The 18,586-nt window shown below is 37.7% G+C and overlaps 1 protein-coding gene across 2 annotated transcripts; it reads left to right on the top strand.

Moving 5' to 3' along the window:
• The first annotated feature begins 1,937 nt into the window (after positions 1-1,937).
• Positions 1,938-18,327, top strand: LOC120015325 (myosin-6-like). 2 transcript variants are annotated; one of them, XM_038867701.1, is made up of 38 exons: positions 2,402-2,536; positions 2,994-3,137; positions 3,378-3,523; positions 3,607-3,763; positions 3,987-4,045; positions 4,147-4,306; positions 5,885-6,034; positions 6,106-6,242; positions 6,335-6,481; positions 6,608-6,709; positions 7,167-7,224; positions 7,322-7,423; positions 7,816-7,853; positions 7,970-8,096; positions 8,209-8,379; positions 8,463-8,594; positions 8,688-8,797; positions 9,023-9,083; positions 9,355-9,532; positions 9,650-9,855; positions 10,481-10,600; positions 11,021-11,119; positions 11,694-11,906; positions 12,042-12,181; positions 12,365-12,479; positions 12,582-12,602; positions 12,717-12,800; positions 12,914-13,087; positions 13,544-13,678; positions 13,842-14,021; positions 14,899-15,030; positions 15,117-15,187; positions 15,281-15,380; positions 15,501-15,557; positions 17,182-17,238; positions 17,546-17,626; positions 17,716-17,795; positions 17,876-18,327. In XM_038867701.1, the coding sequence occupies exons 1-38, from the start codon at positions 2,402-2,404 to the stop codon at positions 17,988-17,990; spliced, it is 4,494 nt and encodes a 1,497-aa protein (XP_038723629.1). In that variant the 3' UTR covers positions 17,991-18,327. The 2 variants fall into 2 exon arrangements, with proteins under 2 accessions (XP_038723630.1, XP_038723629.1); XM_038867702.1 differs by lacking the exon at positions 2,994-3,137 and having other exon boundaries at positions 1,938-2,536.
• Positions 18,328-18,586: the final 259 nt, after the last annotated feature.

Raw genomic sequence — 18,586 nt, 5'->3', positions numbered from 1 at the left:
ACTCGAGTTTAGCCCCGCATAAGATGTTAAAAGAACAAACTTGTTTGATATCGTTCTTGGTTACCAAAAAAATTATTTTGACTTTGCTAATTTGCTATTGTAATTGGCAATGCCAACCATGTATATTAGACCAACTAGACTAAGAAACTGAAAAAATTGATGTGGGTATCCACATGCAATTAGGTATGACAATACCAAAATAATTTTCACCTGTGGCAAATAAAAACAGCCTCCCATCAAGGCAAGAAAGCGTACTCGGCTATCAACCAAGGTAGGATCGAGGACACCAATCAAGGAGAAGAGGTTCCATCGGTATAACACCGAACATGAATCCTTCTTATCCCATGGTGATCAAACACCACAAAGAAATTAAGAGTCTAGGAGGTTTGTCTTGTTTCCATAAACAGTGTCAAAGATGTTAACATTAGACCAACCGGAATTATATTCTGAAAAGATATATAATATATTAGATACCAGAAACATCATGACTATACATCCTATCATGATTAGCTTGGAGGGTTGCAGTTGCAGTTGCAGGTGGGGGGTGGCATGTATATGTATATATATCACCAATTACAATATGTGAGATATGTGGAGGGTGTTTATCCATATATGAGAGCCTGATTGGACATATGAGAGAAACCAAATTGCATTAAAATGTGGTTCTACAATTCCTTGGATTCCATGGTGAAATTGACTTGGCAGTTTGTCTGAGTTATAATAAGTATGCATGAGAGTGTGTAGTACTATTAGGGAGGGTCCATTCTCATTTCTCATTTATACCTGCCATGTGATTATTATCTTCTTGGTACATTATGTCTCTCATTAAATTTTGTTTTGTTTTGTTTTGTTTGTAATGCACCATCTCTTCCTAACTATAACACATCATGATTGTTGTGGGTTTTAGTCTGAGACACCAAATACATCTTTGGGCTAAATAACACATCATTGGCTGCAGCTAGTTGTTGGCAAAGGGCCGCCCAAAAATACCTTTGAAGCTAGCTGCACTTGATAAAATGAATCAAGTTACATGCATCATCTTATGATATGATAAAGTGTTAAAAATTTCCGAAATTGAATCCGACATTGCTTTGAACTATCTCATAGCTTAAGCTACGTTCTGTCCTGCGTCGTTAACGGCTATCAATCTCTCCTTTGACCAGCTTAATGATTGATCGCCATTGTATCCGATGCAACCAGGCATCAGTGACATGGATGCCCGCCCTAGCCCAAAGTACCTAGGTAGCAGCGAGTTCAGGAAAATATTTGTGGAGATTGAAGAAGTCCTTGAAGAGAGATTCCCACTTTGTCTCTGAAATTCCCTCCATTTGAGGGGTGTATACAGTATTCGGGTCCAAATCCAAAAGTTTTGGAGGAGTTGCGTGGCGGCTGCTGGTCGTACTCGTTGGATACTAATGGGCCTGTTTTGAAGTGCAGACTTAGAGCTATGTTGGGCTTGGATGGGATGTCTTGCCAGTTTCCAAAACTAGTGTTGGGCCTTGGAGTAAATAAAGATTAGGCTTAGCTCATAGCCCTGCTGCAACCTGATCTAGTGGGGGATATTGTTCATCCCATTCCCATCATATAGGAAGCTCCAAGATTTCAGAGATTGGAAATGAGGCCTGGCCCAATGACCATTTTCGGCCTCCTTGATCGTCGTCTCAGTATGTGCCAAAAGCCATACTAGAGACGGATTCCTCAAGAAAAGGATGGTTTTGGTGGTCCCCACCACCCAATAGCCGTTGGTTTTGATTGTGACTATGGAGTCCGTTTGATTGGCATTTTCACCAGCTTTTATACTAGTATCTAATTTTGTCAAACAATATCGACATTGCCACCACGTGTATATTATGGCATTGTAAGCTTAATTAAATAAATTTATTTTGGGATTTAAACGAATATTATTCTGTTGGAATTCTTAATTATTTTTTCATGAATTCAATATGAATATAGACACTTGTGTTGGATTTTAGATCTCTTTTTCAATGATGTTTTTTGAAATTAATTCAAGCGAGCAAGGCTATTGTTCTGGATTTAATCCAATTATAAATGAAAATCATATACAAAAAAAAAATTAACTTATTTATTTTTTCCATAATTGTTTCCAGTTTATAGGTTTTTTCCTATCCGACATTTTATCTCTGGTGCTTCAACTCGGAGTAAGATTGCTGGATCCAGGGTTTTGCACGGACAATAACAGCCATATGCGTCACGGAGGAGGAGAGATGAGGGGGACGGAGTAATGAGGGAGGTTCAGTGGTTGTAAGACAGCTTGTACAGCGTGAACGTACATTGCGATTAAGGTCCGAGAGGGGTTCCGACGTGACCGACTGGAAGGGACGGCACCGTATATACGCCCACACTACACATTTTGATTGATGCATTGACGCTCATTGTAGCTATGCAGGGTGCTCCAGTCAATATAGTGGTTGGATCATTTGTTTGGCTGGAAGATCCTGAGGAAGCATGGGTAGACGGGGAAGTTATGGAAGTAAATGGTGAAGAGATCACCGTAGATTGTACATCTGGGAAGACGGTGAGTTTCCATTCCAGGGATAGGCCCCTCCCCTCCCCCTCCCCCTTTTTTTCTTTTTTCCCCCCTTTTATTCAACGTTTTGCACTTTTCATGGAATATTTTCCAAGTTGGGAGGATTATTGGATTAGACATCAATACAAATCCTGGTATATGTGTGATGTTTCAGAAGTTCATGGAATTTATTAAAGGTCGTCATCTTCTAGAAATTTGCCAGTTTTGCGTTGTTTGTCAACCTTTCCTCAATTTGCTTGTTTATCCAAATTATGGTATAGCGTGGTTCATTTCAGAGTTTCTACACTATCTTCTAAGAATTTTTAACTTGCTCTTATAATATTGTGGCAATGATATTGTGGCCTTCATTGCGATTGAGTTTTTTGAATTCTAGCCCCAGCTTCATGTGTGCATGAATTTAGGGATTGGCATCAAAGTTGCCTCCTTAATTTTGACTTTGTTATAGGTTGTTGCCAAAGTGTCATCTGTTTTCCCGAAGGACCCTGAATTCCCTTCGTGTGGTGTGGATGATATGACAAGATTGGCGTATCTGCATGAGCCGGGGGTTCTGCAGAATCTACAATGTCGATATGATATAAATGAAATATATGTGAGTCTTTACTAATGAGTTTCTCTCCCTCCTTTTCTCGTTGTATTGTGTAAGGGATGAATTTTGCAATTTATTGGTGTAGCAGCTTATTTTCTTATTCTCGCATGTATTTTCCACCTCCATTATAGTTGTGGAGTGTGGATGTAATCTATTTTCTGCCCCGATTGTTATCTTCAAATATTTATTGTTTCCCCTCTATATTTCCATGTATAAAGCTAAACTCCCTCATGGTGATTCTAGACTTACACAGGCAATATATTGATTGCCGTCAACCCCTTCCGGCGCTTACCTCATCTATATGATAGTCATATGATGGGACAGTATAAAGGGGCTGCGTTTGGTGAGCTGAGCCCACATCCTTTTGCTATTGCAGATTCTGCATACAGGTAAACTATCAGTCTCAGATTTTTAAAGCTTGAAATTTCATCTTTGCGTAGCAAATTGAAATGGAAAAAAATTATAATTGCAGACTGATGTTCAATGAGGGCATAAGCCAGTCAATTTTAGTTAGTGGGGAGAGTGGAGCTGGTAAGACAGAGAGTACAAAGATGCTCATGCGTTATCTTGCCCAAATGGGAGGGAGGGCTGCAGCAGAGGGAAGGTCTGTGGAGCAGCAAGTGTTAGAGGTGGAAAATTTCCGTACTCTCTTTCCCTTTCCTTCCTCTAAAACTTTCACTTGTCCTTATTGCACTTTGCTGTGTGGTAAATATGACAATTTTTCTTGGCCGAAGGTTGTTCACCTGTGTTATGGAACTTTTCAGAAATTTTCCCTTGTATAAATAAATTACATTCATATAGCTGTTTGCCTTTACTATTCTTCTCTGACTTTATTGTTTCCTTGCTTGCCAGTCCAATCCTGTTCTAGAAGCATTTGGTAATGCAAAGACACTGAGAAATAATAACTCAAGGTTGGTTGTTAATTGTCTCTTCGGGCTTTAGGGAGTAGTGTTTGTTTTCTTCTGTTTGCTTGAGGCAAGATTGACTAGAAGTGAGTGCACTGTCTTTGCAGTCGTTTTGGAAAATTTGTCGAGATTCAGTTTGATGATAGGGGGAGGATTTCGGGAGCTGCCATCAGAACTTATTTGCTGGAACGATCTCGTGTTTGTCAGGTGTCTGATCCTGAGAGAAATTATCATTGCTTTTATATGCTTTGCGCTGCACCAACAGAGGTAAATCGATCTCCTGATGTTCTCATAATTTTTGTTGGAAGAAATTGAGGTCTGGTATTATTATGCATACTAGATGTTGAATTCTTCATTGGGTGTAAGTGGTGGTTCAGCGCTTTTTTTTTTTGAATTTCAATTTTCGAATAACAAAAGCCAATCAACACACAGTTGCTGATGCAATGTTGACTAGGTTACCACAATACCTATTTTTAATGAGAATTAATCATTTTCTGAGAGAGAAATAAAGGATGTAAACTTGGCAGCATGCCTGGATTAGATGAGAGAAACTTGTATTGAGCCTTTTAAATATCGGGTATGGTGGGAAGGCCTTTTAAATATCGGATATGATATTATCCATAGTTACCAGGAACCCTCATACTCCCCTCGTCCCCTGAACTAGGACGCACGTCCCGGAACGGGGTACAGGTCGGTCGGGAACGTGATCTAGGACACCCAAATGAGTGTCCCTAAAATCTGTGAAGAGAAAGGGATTTTTCAAATTTAATACAACAATTTGTGATACTTGTCTTTTAAACTGAGCAGCTCTTCCTCGAAGTTTAATGGTGCTGCAATTTCTCTTTGGACGATCGTTAATGGCTTTGCTCGAATTTCAAACACTTTTTTGTCAAATGTCGACGTTGGTGGTATATTGAGAAACCCACCTAGCCCGAGTACGCCCAATAACCTCTCAAAGACTCAGACTGAGCATCAAGGAGAAAGCAAACTTCCTCTTCGAAACCAGCACAGATGACTTCAAGTAGATTTCTGGTTTTACCGTCTGTCTGTTCTTCTTCAGTATTGCTCAGACGCCGTCAAGATTGATAAAAAGATGATGTTCGGGGAAGTGGGCTAGGTGTCAATTGTTTGCTTGCCCTAGACCAAACATTCCAAACGAAGCGTTTTGATCTTTACAAAAATGAATCGTTTTAATATTAATCATTCAAAGATTAGATTTTTATTTTATTTATTAAATCATTCCAATATCCAACAATACATGTATATCTTAACTTGTTCTTGCCCCTTGATGGGATCGGATCAAAGTCTTGGTGGATTGAAATTTTCAACGGAAGATGAACAGTTAGTGTTTAAGATATGTTGGGAATAGAGAGATAAGTGCGGCTAATATTTAATGGTGATTTGAACAACTAGTCAAACCGTACCACGTTCCCAACTAGCTTACCAATTAAGTATACCCTCCGTGTACCACAAATTAATCAAGTGACGTACTCTGTACCCGTACCACGACCCGAAGCATACCCAGTTCCTGGTAACTATGATATTATCTACCATTCTGTATGGTCAGGCTATTGAAACGTTAAACATATTGGTGCTTGTTCCACTAATTTTGGTAGCCGCATTATGCCTAAAACCTTTGATCTACACCATTTTTCTATTCTTTATGTGCCCCAAATAGACTCTTACTTTAAGGTCAAGTTCAATTATGGTACTCTATCTATTAGTCTATGTTAATCTTATGCGAGCTTGTATATTAATTTTTTTTTAACTCAATGATATTATCTACTTTTTTATGTTGTAATTTGAGCGATTAATACTGACATTTCCCCCTTATCATGCTATTAGGACATAGAGAAGTACAAATTGGGAAATCAAAGAACCTTTCATTATCTTAATCAATCAGATTGCTATGAACTGGATGGAGTCGATGATTCTAAGGAGTATCTTGCACTTAGGACAGCTATGGATGTTGTTGGGATAGGTTCTGATGACCAGGTAAGTTGAACATTGTTTAACAGGTATTATTTGTACAGAAGTTATGCTAAGTCTAAGTTATTCTTTCACAGGATGCAATATTCAGAGTTGTGGCTGCAATACTACATCTAGGCAATATTGAGTTTGCGAAAGGAGAGGAAACAGATTCATCTGAACCTAAGGATGATAGATCTTGGTTCCATCTCAAAACTGCAGCTGAACTGTTCATGTAATAGATAGTTAGCCATGCTGCTTTTGGTTATACTCATTCTATAGTCGTGAAAGGAAAATAGATAATCTGATATATATGTGTTTGTTTAGGTGTGATGAGAAGTCTCTTGAAGACTCATTATGCAAACGTGTCATTGTGACTCGTGACGAGAGTATTACAAAATCACTTGATCCAGATGCTGCCACTGTCAATAGAGATGCCTTGGCCAAAATAGTGTATTCGAGGTTGTTTGACTGGTACGGTTTCTTTTACCTTGCTAGGTTCTTTCATGAGTACATGAGTACCTCTCTCTCTGCCAAATGACCCCTTTATTTCTGCATCTGGTTTCTAGTTTTGTTTATCTTGAACATTCATTTCCTCAGGCTTGTGAACAAGATCAATAACTCAATTGGTCAAGATCCTGATTCAAAATTCTTAATTGGGGTTCTGGATATATATGGATTTGAGAGTTTCAAGACAAACAGGTGCTAACCGGTATGCTTTTATTTTCATCATTTGCAAAGGCTAATTTCTTGCAGAGAGCTGCATGTAGTACCTGTTTTTCTTATGATTTGGATGCTTAACTAGGGATATTGTAACTTGAGTGCCATGCATGATACTAGTTGTAGTCGATTTGTTTGATTATTAATCAAATTTTCAACTATGTCTCCCAAGGCGCCAGGAATTTTACATATTCAAAAACTTCTTTAACCGATAAGCTTTGGGCAATATCTGAATTGTTACCTGATGGCTAACATGTTGTTCTTGGGGAGTGATGATTGCTGGTGTTTATATGTTTTAGTTCTGTGAGGACTATGTTAGTATCTTTCTGTGTATTGTTAAGCTTCTCATGATTCAGATATGTGTTTGATATATTGTTGAGTCTGTTCGGCTGCTGGTTGTAGTAATTCCCCTTTCCTAAATGTTAATTGGTTAATGCAGCTTTGAGCAGTTTTGTATAAATTTGACCAATGAAAAGTTGCAACAGCATTTCAACCAGGTTTGTGCCTGAGATGTGTGCTTGAGGCTTTTGGCATTACTCTGGATAACGAGGCCATTTTTACTAGTTCAATTTTATCTTCTTTTTCTGTGGGCAGCATGTTTTTAAGATGGAGCAAGAAGAATATACCAAAGAAGAAATTGATTGGAGTTATATTGAATTCATAGATAACCAAGATGTTCTTGATCTCATTGAGAAGGTAGGATATTTCTTCTGATACTGAACCTTTATATCATATGACTATATGAGTATACATCAAAATTCTATTCCAATGTCAAAACTGAGTCAATCCAAGTTGTTTTATCCAGTCTAGGAGTGTTCATTTTGCTTAATTTATGGCCATAATCTGATGTTAATGGTGAATGGGCTGGGCATTGCTTGCATACTACTGCTACTACCATTTATATTATTCCTATGGTATATGCAAGCCACCAATGTATGTAAACCATCAGTCAGTTTGGTGTTGTCCTCGCATCTCTTGTTGTTTGATGAAAAGATGAGTGTGAGTGAATAAACTTTGATGGTAGAAACCTGGTGTATTTCATCCCCCCCCCCCTCTTCTCTCGCTAATATGTACTTTTTCCATCTCAGAAACCTGGGGGCATCATTGCTCTTCTTGACGAGGCTTGGTATGTATTGCCCTTAACTTAATAACGATGTAGGCCTTTCCATTTGTTTGTTTCAAGGATCTTTTGAACTTGTTCCTATTGACCGTGGAAATTAATTCTTGTTTATGTGTTTGTAGTATGTTTCCTAGATCAACACATGAGACATTTGCAGAAAAGCTTTATCAGACATTCAGAGACCACAAACGCTTCAGCAAGCCTAAGTTGGCTCGTAGTGACTTCACCATTTCTCACTATGCTGGTGATGTATGTGGTATCTTTGGTCCTCATAATGTTATGGTAGAAATGTTGGTTCTTCCTCTATCATGCAGAAAATGACTACTGCTTTGTACTTCCTGCATTGAAATTATTGTTTTAGGTAACTTACCAAACTGAGCTCTTCCTGGATAAGAACAAAGATTATGTTGTTGCGGAGCATCAAACTCTCCTCAGTGCTTCGAAGTGTTCCTTTGTTTCAGGCTTGTTCCCACCTTTACCTGAGGAATCTTCCAAGACATCAAAGTTCTCATCAATTGGTTCTCACTTTAAGGTGTACTCATGTTCTGATTAGTGCAGTTGTTGCAATATTTTCTTATATAGTTTTTACAAGTTTCTAATTTATGGTGTATGCAGCTACAATTGCAAGCTTTGCTTGAAACACTTAGTGCCACTGAACCACATTACATCCGTTGTGTGAAGCCAAACAATGCTCTGAAGCCGGGTATTTTTGAGAATAATAATGCTTTACAGCAACTGCGTTGTGGGGTAAGATTTCTAATTTGTTAGCTTGTCTATTTTAGTGTTCTCAAATATGTTTGCTGGAGACACAATCAAGTTGACATGCATATCTTGTTTTAGGGTGTCATGGAGGCAATTAGAATAAGCTGCGCTGGTTATCCCACTAGGAAGCCATTTGACGAATTTGTAGGTCGTTTCGGAATTCTGGCACCTGAGGTTTTGGATGGGAGGTAGTCTTTCTTGACTGATTAAATGTGTTGTTGCCCTCGTGTTGCGACTCGTTTGTTGTGTGCACGTGTTGGGCCGTTAGAGTTGTCCAGCCCACACGTAAGGGGGAGCGTTAGAATATATATAAATGATGTGAAAAGCCTCAACCCAACAAGTTTGATTACTTTTTACTCAGGCATTAGATTCTTTCAATATGATTTTTTATCTTGTTTTTTATTCATTGATAGATGTGATGAGGTCACTGCTTGCAAAAGGCTTCTTGAAAAAGTGGACCTCAAAGGTTATCAGGTATATATTCATTTTTGAGCACTTCTTGCTAGAAATTTCTTAGGTTTGGTAATTTTTTATTTGCTTGCAGTTTTTGGATAGTTCAAATATAGCCATTTGTTTGGTCATTTTCTGGTTCTGGGTTATGGACTTGCTGTGTACTATCCTTGCTAGGACAAAAATATATGAATATTCAGTTTGTGAGCTGCTGTATAACACAATTACTTCGCATTCTGCTAAGATGATTCTGAGAAACAATGCTACTGATCCTTTTTTTGTTTCTTATATTCAGATAGGTAAAACAAAAGTGTTTCTAAGAGCAGGCCAGACGGCAGAACTGGATGCTCTTCGTTCTTTGGTTTTAGGAAGATCAGCTAGCATCATCCAGAGAAAAGTTCGCTCCTATCTTGATCGCAAAAGCTTTATCTTATTGCGGAGTTCTGCTACTGAAATCCAAGCCTTGTGCAGAGGTATAATTAAACTTACAATTGTGCATATTGCAAAGTTATTGTATTGATCTCCTCAAGATCTTTGAATTTAGAATTTTAGTAATGGTATGGATCATTATGTCCTCCAATCCGCTGCAGGGCAAGTGGCGCGTTGTCGTTATGAATGCATTAGAAGAGGCGCTGCTTGTTTGAAAATCCAGAAACATTCTCGCAGGTATCTGGCAAAGAAAGCTTACAAGAATCTATGGTCGTCAGCTGTTTCAATTCAGATAGGCATGCGTGGGATGGCTGCGCGTAATGAACTTCGGTTCAGAAAGCAAACAAGAGCAGCAGTGGTCATCCAGGTAGAGCTTAAAAGCTAAGTTTTCTTTTTGTTACAATTTTTCTGGGTGATATGTATTTGTGATTTCACATTTTTTCCTTTTTTTGTGGAGAAATATGGTAAATAATGGTAGCATCCCCGTTTCCCAGCTAGTTCTTGTGATCAAGAAATAGATGGGGATAATTTTTCTTGGTGGTGTGCATTGCAATGATTTTGTTCCCAGTAAGAAGTAGTTATTTGATTGTCTAAACAGTAATTGATTGTCAAATCCACATATTTTAATCCATTTATTTTGATCTTTAATTGATGCTTTTGGAAATTTAAATGAGCCCTGAAAATATTTACTTTACCAATGCTTGTAACTAAACTAAGAAATTGGTACATGTCTTTAGGTTCATGTATTTTTAGAATTATTGCAGGTATATTTGCAAAAATAGGTGTATAAAATGGTAAAAAATGTTAAAAAAATAATAAGTCGACATCTTGTGCATTTTATTTCGCCTTATTTCATAGCTTTGTCTCCTCACATTTTGATGATTTCCTCGCCCTTCTTGTGCCACTTCATGGTGTTTGTGGTGATGGGTGTACCCCCTCCCCACCGCCTCTCTCTATACAGTATATCTGATTTATAAGTTTGTGTCAATCAGAGTTATTGCCGACAATACCTGGCCCATGCTCATTATAGGAGGATAAAGAAAGCAGTTATTTCCACACAATGTGCTTGGAGAGGAAAAGTTGCACGCAGGGAATTGCGAAAGCTCAAAATGGTGACCTACCTCCCTTATTATAATGATTTCCTCTGTTCTTTTGCTATGACATTTTTAATCTCACATTCTGGGAATCTATTTCTGTTTCATTTAGCGATTATTTAGAGTAATTTTCAGATCTTGCATTTCTCTGCAGTGAAGTTTGGTGGATTATGCACGTTGATTTAGTGACATATGGGAACTTTCCATTGGTGAATAAGTTATGAAATTGTGCTCTTTTCATCTAGCAGCTCTCTCATGCTGGCATTGCTTCTTGGGAAAAATAGCTGTTGAAAATTCTCTCTTGTTAAGCTAGTGTTCTATCTTGCAAAAATCCATACATAAACTTATCTAAGTGTCAAGATCAGTTATCCCTTTTGCAATGCCTAGAAAAGTAATTGCATGCTTGAATATGTTTTTGGCTGTTCTATCTGTTTGCAGGCTGCTAAGGAAACTGGTGCTCTACAAGCTGCTAAGAGTAAGCTGGAAAAGGAAGTTGAAGAGTTGACTTGGCGTTTGCAGCTGGAGAAACGAATGAGGGTAGAGAAACACTGTTTCTTTTTGTGTTCCTTAAATATTTGAACAACTGAATGTCTGCATTTTTTTTCTATGAATGTAATTTGATTTTAGTGGTAGTCTTTTTTGACATGTGGGACGTTTCAAACCTTCCACCTGGTCAAAATGCTAAAGAGTGGCTACCACTAGGCCAAGAGCTCCTTGTTCAAATATTTGAAAACTGAATGTCTGCATATTTGTTGTCTTCTAGTTAAGCCATCAATCCGATGGCTTTGATTGGATGATTTTAAAATGTAAGATCTTATTATGGATAACTCATTCACAGAAATTAGTTTATATCAGAGGTTGTTTTGGGGGATAGCTTAGGCCTTCCTTATCCCCTGGTGCAGTTTTGACAACTAGGCTATAATTAATAGGATCAGTGTGTGTATGAATTCATGTAAGTGCTAAAGTTTTATGCTGTTATTTTTACAAGTCAAAAGCTTTGTATGGACGAGCCAAAAGAGAATTCAACAGTTTATTCTCATGTTGTAGTTCAAACATTAATTTGTAGCTACCTTATATTGCTTATTTTTAATCCACGCATCCAATCGTGCAGGCTGATTCTGAGGAGGCCAAAACACAGGAAAATACAAAACTGCGGTCGGCTTTGCAAGAGATGCAGCAGCAGTTTCAAGAAACGAAGGCCCTGCTTCTGAAGGAACGTGAGGCAACAAAGAGAGCCTCTGAACAAGTCCCAATCATACAGGAGGTCCCAGTTGTGGATCATGAAATCATGAATAAACTTACTGCAGAAAATGAACAGCTCAAGGTGAGTTACACATCTCTTACTTCAGAAAGTGACTTGGCATTTGACTTAGCCTGTGATGAATAGGCCAAAGGAAGAATAACCTTGTAGATTTTGAAATTCCTATTGCATAATACCTTTATGGATAACTATTTTCAGGCTATGGTAAGTTCATTAGAAAAGAAAATTGATGAAACAGAAAAGAAATATGAAGAAACAAGTAAGCTTAGTGAAGAGCGGTTGAAGATGGCTCTGGAGGCAGAGACAAAGATTATCGAGTTAAAAACTTCGATGCAGAGGTAGTTCTAGCACTTTGTGTTAAGTTGTATCTTTCCTAAGCTGTATTCTGTCATATACAACATCAATTTCGTGTTTTACTTTCCTTACTATAGGCAATGAAATATAGAAATTGGAATCTAGTGTGTTTTCTTGATTGAGTAGGGTTTATCACACAAGTTCATTGTGATACTCATATCTTCTAGGCTGGAAGAAAAGCTCTCCGATATTGAAGCTGAGGACCAAATTCAGCGGCAGAAAATGTTGTTAAATCCCTCTATTAGAAGAATGTCAGAGCATTTGGCAATCCCAGAAGCTCTGGTAAGCATGAGGCTAATGCCATACTAATTTATGATGTCGATTTCAGCACCAAAATTTTAGGGTTTCTAATCGTTCCTTTTTCTGTCTCCTACTTCATTGCAGCCTCAAGAAAATGGCCACCGTGTAAGTGATAATTTGGCTTCAGTATAATTTGCATTGACATATGGCTTATCTGCTCTCTGTCTCGCTGCCAATTTCGTTGCATGTATGTGTCTTGAGAGAGTTTGTTTTCAACAGGAACCACAAAAGTCTTCTTCTGCAAAAAAGTTTGGCACAGATTCATCAAAAAAATTGAGTCGGTCTCAGATCGAACGGCAACAAGTATGTGATTGAAGATGATGATCATTTACTTTCTGTTTCTCCTCCGGTTCTCTTTAGCCTTCTACTGAATTTTAATACAATCTTTAACATCGGTGCCTTTATATGTGGTACAGGAGAGTGTAGATGCTCTAATCAAATGTGTGACGGAAAATGTTGGCTTCAGTCAAGGAAAACCAATTGCGGCATTTTCCATATACAAATGTCTTCTCCACTGGAGATCATTTGAAGCGGAAAAAACTACTGTTTTTGACCGTCTAATTCAGATTATTGGATCTGCGATTCGCGAGGTAAATTGACCAAAAACTGTGCCAACAATAAGAAAGATGACAATAATGGTGATATTGACAGTGCTGATGCTTTTGGTGGCATCGTGTTGACTTACCAGAAGAAGCTGTAGACTGGCAATCTTGTAATGTTGAATCATTAGATTTCTATCGCTAAAACTCCTTTTTATTTTATATAACAGAGAATTTCCCACACCGAAATATTATGTGATTAATTAATAAGACGGTGTCTTTGGAAAAAGGTGCTGCCGTGCTGATCTAGAGTGAATTAAGACTTTCTTTATTTGGTCAAATTGAGTGCTTTATTTTCTTTGTTGAAATGTAATTGCCTTCTTTCCTGATGGAGCATGGCTGTTTTTTCTTCCACTCTACCTCCCACCCACTTTTAGTGTAATTCCCCCCTCTGCTCTTGCAAGTTGAGCCCCGTAAATTGAAATTGACATGATTCATGTCTTGCAGAATGGGGATGACAATGTTCCTATGGCTTATTGGCTATCTAATTCCTCAACCTTGCTGTCCTTGCTTCAAGGGAGTTTGAAAGGCACTAGTGGTGCAAGGCCTCCTCAAGCTTCATTATTTGAGAGAATGACTCAAGTACGAGAATCTATGAATAGGAAGCATGTATATCTATTTTTATTTTCCAGAGGATTTTAGTTTAATAACTGTATATCGAAAAATTTCAGACAACATTGTGATGGATTATCAATACATTATATTATTGCTTACGTGCATTATTATGGGCTGATATATTTCTCAGGGTTTTCGTTCGTCCCCTTCTTCTGCCAACCTTTCCGTTGGTACACTACATCCGGTTGAGTTTAAGCAACCAGCTAAGCTTTTTGAGGACCAACTAAGTGCTTTTGTGGAAACAATATATGGAATCATTCGAGACAATCAGAAGAAGGACTTGTCTCCACTTCTAGCTGCTTGTATCCAGGTAAAGTTATCCCTAAGTTCCATTATGTCAACTTTCTTGTGGTTTATTTCTTGAATTTTATTTTCTCCCCATTATAATTTCAGTAATCATTTTTGGTAAATTGTCCTTTGTGATACGAGTTCTACTTGGTTAAAGCTTTTCTATAGGAAAAAACTTTTGGGGCCAAGAATTATTTTTAATGTCAAAATCATTTTATTTTAAGGGAAAATTCTATAGGTTAGCTTATGACCAGCAATGATGTATAGTTCTTAGTGGGGTTATTATGAGACAACACACCCAAAAAATGCATGTAGAAGAAATGTGAATGCTTCGCTTGAATGTGTGGCCACGCGAGGGAAGATAGAATAAGAAATTAGATTATTAGATCTAAGGTAGGAGTAGCACCAATTGAAGTTAAGTTACGAGTAAACCGTTAAGATGGTATGTGCATGGAAAACATAGAGATAGCGGTGCGGTGGTGAAGAGAATTAAAAAAAAAAATACATTAATTGAAGTAGTAAGAAAGGATAAGATTCAATAAGAGTTGATGAAAGTATGATCATAGATAGAAATGAATGGCGGCATGAGGTAGGAGTAGCACCAATTGAAGTTAAGTTACGAGTAAACCATTAAGATGGTATGTGCATGGAAAACATGAAGATAGCGGTGCGGTGGTTAGGAGAATTGAAAATAAAAATTGTATAAGAGAGAGTAGGAAGCCAAAAGGAAGACCTAAAAATTCATGACTTGAAGTAGTAAGAAAGGATAAGATTCAATAAGAGTTGATGAAAGTATGATCATAGATAGAAATGAATGGTGGCATGAGGCTTTTGCTCCTCTCCCACTCTTTCCTGAAATTGCTGTTTTCTGATGTCATTATACGCCAAATCAATGCCAGGCTCCCAGGACATCAAGGAGTAGTGCTCTGAAGTCTTCTGGGCGATCATTTGGCAGTAGCCTTCCAGCTAGTCCATGGCAAAGCATTATAGAGAGCCTTGATGGCCTCCTCTCTGCCTTGAAGGAAAATTTTGTATGTGAATTTTGTTCTTGTAACAATGAAATTAAGTACTTTCTTCTTTTTGATACTGAGTGAACTAATGATTGGTGTCGTTTCAGGTGCCCCCAGGTCTTGTCAAGCGAATGTTTTCTCAAATCTTTTCATATATTAATATACAGCTATTCAATAGGTAAATTGGTGTTCATCCTTTTTAGTTGGTGTGCTATAAAATTATGTGCCACCAAAACAACTTTTAATTGAATTGCTTGCACAACTGCTCCAGCCTTCTTCTTCGTCGTGAGTGCTGCACATTCAGTAATGGTGAGTATGTAAAGTCTGGGTTGGCTGAATTAGAACTATGGTGTGCCCGAGCAAAAGACGAGGTACTTACTATTTTGACCACTCAAAGGCTGTTCTCATGCTATTGATAATTCCCTTGTGCTGTGTTTCTCTTTGTTGGCGCATCTTCAATGATTACCTTCTTGTGCTTCTCCTCACTGCAGTATGCAGGTTTGTCATGGGATGAACTCAAACACACAAGACAAGCTGTTGGATTTTTGGTATGTATATAGAGTTAAGTCTTTGGAAGCAATTCGGGTGACAATATTTTTTATTCTAGTAGCCCTCCTCCCCCCAAACAGTCCATACACTTCTCTTTTTTGTTGAAGACCTGAGGCTTCTTCAGGCTGCAGACTTTATCTGACATGAGTTGGCTTCTTTCTCTTCCTCTCTGAGTCGGGAAAAGATACAAGTTTGTTATTTCAGGGAACTGATGTGGCGGAGTTGACCAAAACCAATGTTTGCCTAGATAATTAAGTTTTCCAATATAATGGCACCTTGTTTCAAAAAAGAAATTACATGGTTACAGGAGTAGATATGTCAAACTTATTTTGTGCACTCAGTTGAAATATGATTGAAGTTCATACCTGTGCTTTGATGAAGGATGCAAATGAGACTTGAGAATCATTAGTGTTTTGGTGATGGACAAGAAAGAATGTTCTGTAACTAGCAAGCTATAGTTTTAGTAGCACTAGATATGGAAGTATTTGATGCTTTGTTAAGATTTAAGGTTTGTATTCTGAGAACTGTCAATTTCAGAATGAAAGTATCTTTAGTGGTCAGACCTATAAGTAGTAGTTTTGTGGATCTTACCAATTCCCCTCTGCTATAGGATTCACCATAAACTGCCTGGTATTGGTGTATTTGAAGACAAATCTGTGTCGATTTGAGCCGAGGGAAGGATTATTATATATGATGTATGTAACATGCCTTCAGCAAGAAGGGATGATAATTTTTTGTCTTTAAACAAACTTTGGATGGAAGCTCTTCCTATCCCTAACTGAGAGAGAACAAACCCCCAACCAACCTCAGCTTTGGGTTTGCTTCTCCAGAAAATAATAGGAAAATAGAAAATACCTTGGATTCTTGGGGCCAAGTTGAATAAAATTTTAATTCTTTGCCTACTTTTTCATCAAATGTTAATTGGCATCTGTGCTCAGCATCTTATCATCAATGTGATAAAAACCACTTTTATTTCTTTGAGGTTGAAGCCCGAGTCCTTTATCTAACTCTACAAGGCATAACTCCCTTTTGCTTTCCTGTTACAAAGGTTTAGCACTTTAAAGTTTAGACTTCAACTTGTGCACGTTTTTACTGCATAGCTTGTCATCTTTTCTGTTTGCAAAGTTGTGCTTCTCCCTCAAAGTGCCCAATTTGCAGTGACTCTGAATAAAATTGGCTGCATAACTGTCAATATGCATCTGGACAGAGCCATAAATATGATCATCTGATTCTAATCCTTGTCCTGCTCGGAACCTGGTTCAGGTTGGGATGGACTGATGGAGGATCCATTTCTTTCTTGTCTCTGCCTGAGAATTTATAATGTTTCATCCGGGTAGGGGCAGATTCGAAAATTGTGGGGACAAATTGCCACCCTTGTCTGTTCAACTATTGTGAGGGAAGTTGTTTGTCCATTTCTCTGTGCCTGAATGTCAATTGAGTCCCTCAAACCACTAGAAGCCAATTTTATAACATTGTCAACCATAGGGAAATAAAGACTGCTAATCTAGACTTGTACTGAATATCTTATGGGGAATTATGTCACTGTAGATATTGCTCATAATGGTCTACTATTTATTATTTATGGTTTTTTATCAGGCTAATTTAATTGGATTTCCTTTTCAGGTTATACACCAGAAATCAAGAATTTCATTTGATGAAATTAAAAATGACCTCTGCCCCGTAAGTCTCTCGATCTCGCGTCAAATAATATGAAAGTTGGTAGTTATTCATATGCGATTTGCTAAATTCCCACAAGATTTTCCAACAGTGTCAGAAAATTTTGGTCATGGAAAAACGCTCTAGAACAATTTGAGTAAATAATGGGTTTGACTCTTTGTATGTAAAGAAAAGTGGGGAAATTATTTATTGCCATGGTGGTGTTACCCGAAATAATAGTGGTTTGTCAAGTTTTTGTATAAGCTTCTGTTGGGAAAATATGAATCATTCTTATGTTCTGTCTCTCTCTCTTGTTTTTTTTTTTCTTCAGGTCTTAAGTATTCAACAGCTTTATAGAATAAGCACACTATACTGGGATGACAATTACAACACTCGAAGTGTATCCCCAGATGTAAGTCGAATTTTATTCATCAAAATCTCCATTTCTTCAGAAATGGGGCTCGTTATAATTGACTTTGCTCTCAACTCCTCTGTATGCAGGTGATTTCCAGCATGAAAGTTTTAATGTCAGACGAATCCAATGAAGATAGCAGCTCCTTTTTGTTGGATGACAATTCTAGGTAAGAAATTGAAGCTACTTCATTCATTTATCTAAAGCTAATGCTTTTAGCTCCTTCTCATTATGGCTTTGTGAATGCAGTATTCCTTTCTCATTGGATGAAATTTCTAGTTCCCTTCAAGAGAAAGATTTGAGTGAAGTCAAACCTGCTACGGAACTTCTTGAGAATCCAGCCTTCCAATTTTTACAGGATTAGGGCTATGGTTCTTGTCTTTCTCCTCATCTTCGAGATTTAGGCATTTAGCTAAGATTGAAGAGGAACAAGAAGTCCTGCAGTCAATGCTGCACTGTAAATTCTTCTCCAATTTTATCTTTTTGTTCTTCTTCTTTCTTTTTTTTTCTAGCATCCATTGCCTCATGTATTATTATTCTTTTTTAAATTAGGGTTGTAAAAAATTGGCTAGGCTGATTTAGATAATTAAGGGGGCAGGGGCTGCGTTTGACACTTTCTCTAGCTCTGTTTTGTCACTCCCTTTCTCACCTCCTTTTTAATTTATTTATTTTATAAAAATCTCAACTAGGGTTTTTTTAAAGAAAATTTTATGTTCTCTTTCTTTTAGGTGTTTAGGTTCTCGTCCTTTAATGTTAAACGAAATCGTCCATGGGTGTATGCCTCTAGATTCAATGTATACCATTTTTTGGCAGTTTTTTTTGTCTTTATAGATTTTTTTGGGTACATAATACACAAATAAATAAATACTACTGATTTGAAACATGCGAGACCCAAAATAATCGACTCAATTTGTCATTTAACTCATCTACACTCTTAAAAAATGATTGGTATTTTAAGTT

This window comes from Tripterygium wilfordii, chromosome 14 (genome assembly GCF_013401445.1).
Source record: "Tripterygium wilfordii isolate XIE 37 chromosome 14, ASM1340144v1, whole genome shotgun sequence".
Classification (NCBI taxonomy): domain Eukaryota; kingdom Viridiplantae; phylum Streptophyta; class Magnoliopsida; order Celastrales; family Celastraceae; genus Tripterygium; species Tripterygium wilfordii.
The sequence above is the reverse complement of the archived record's forward strand: the minus strand, read 5'-3'. Positions and strand labels throughout refer to the sequence as shown.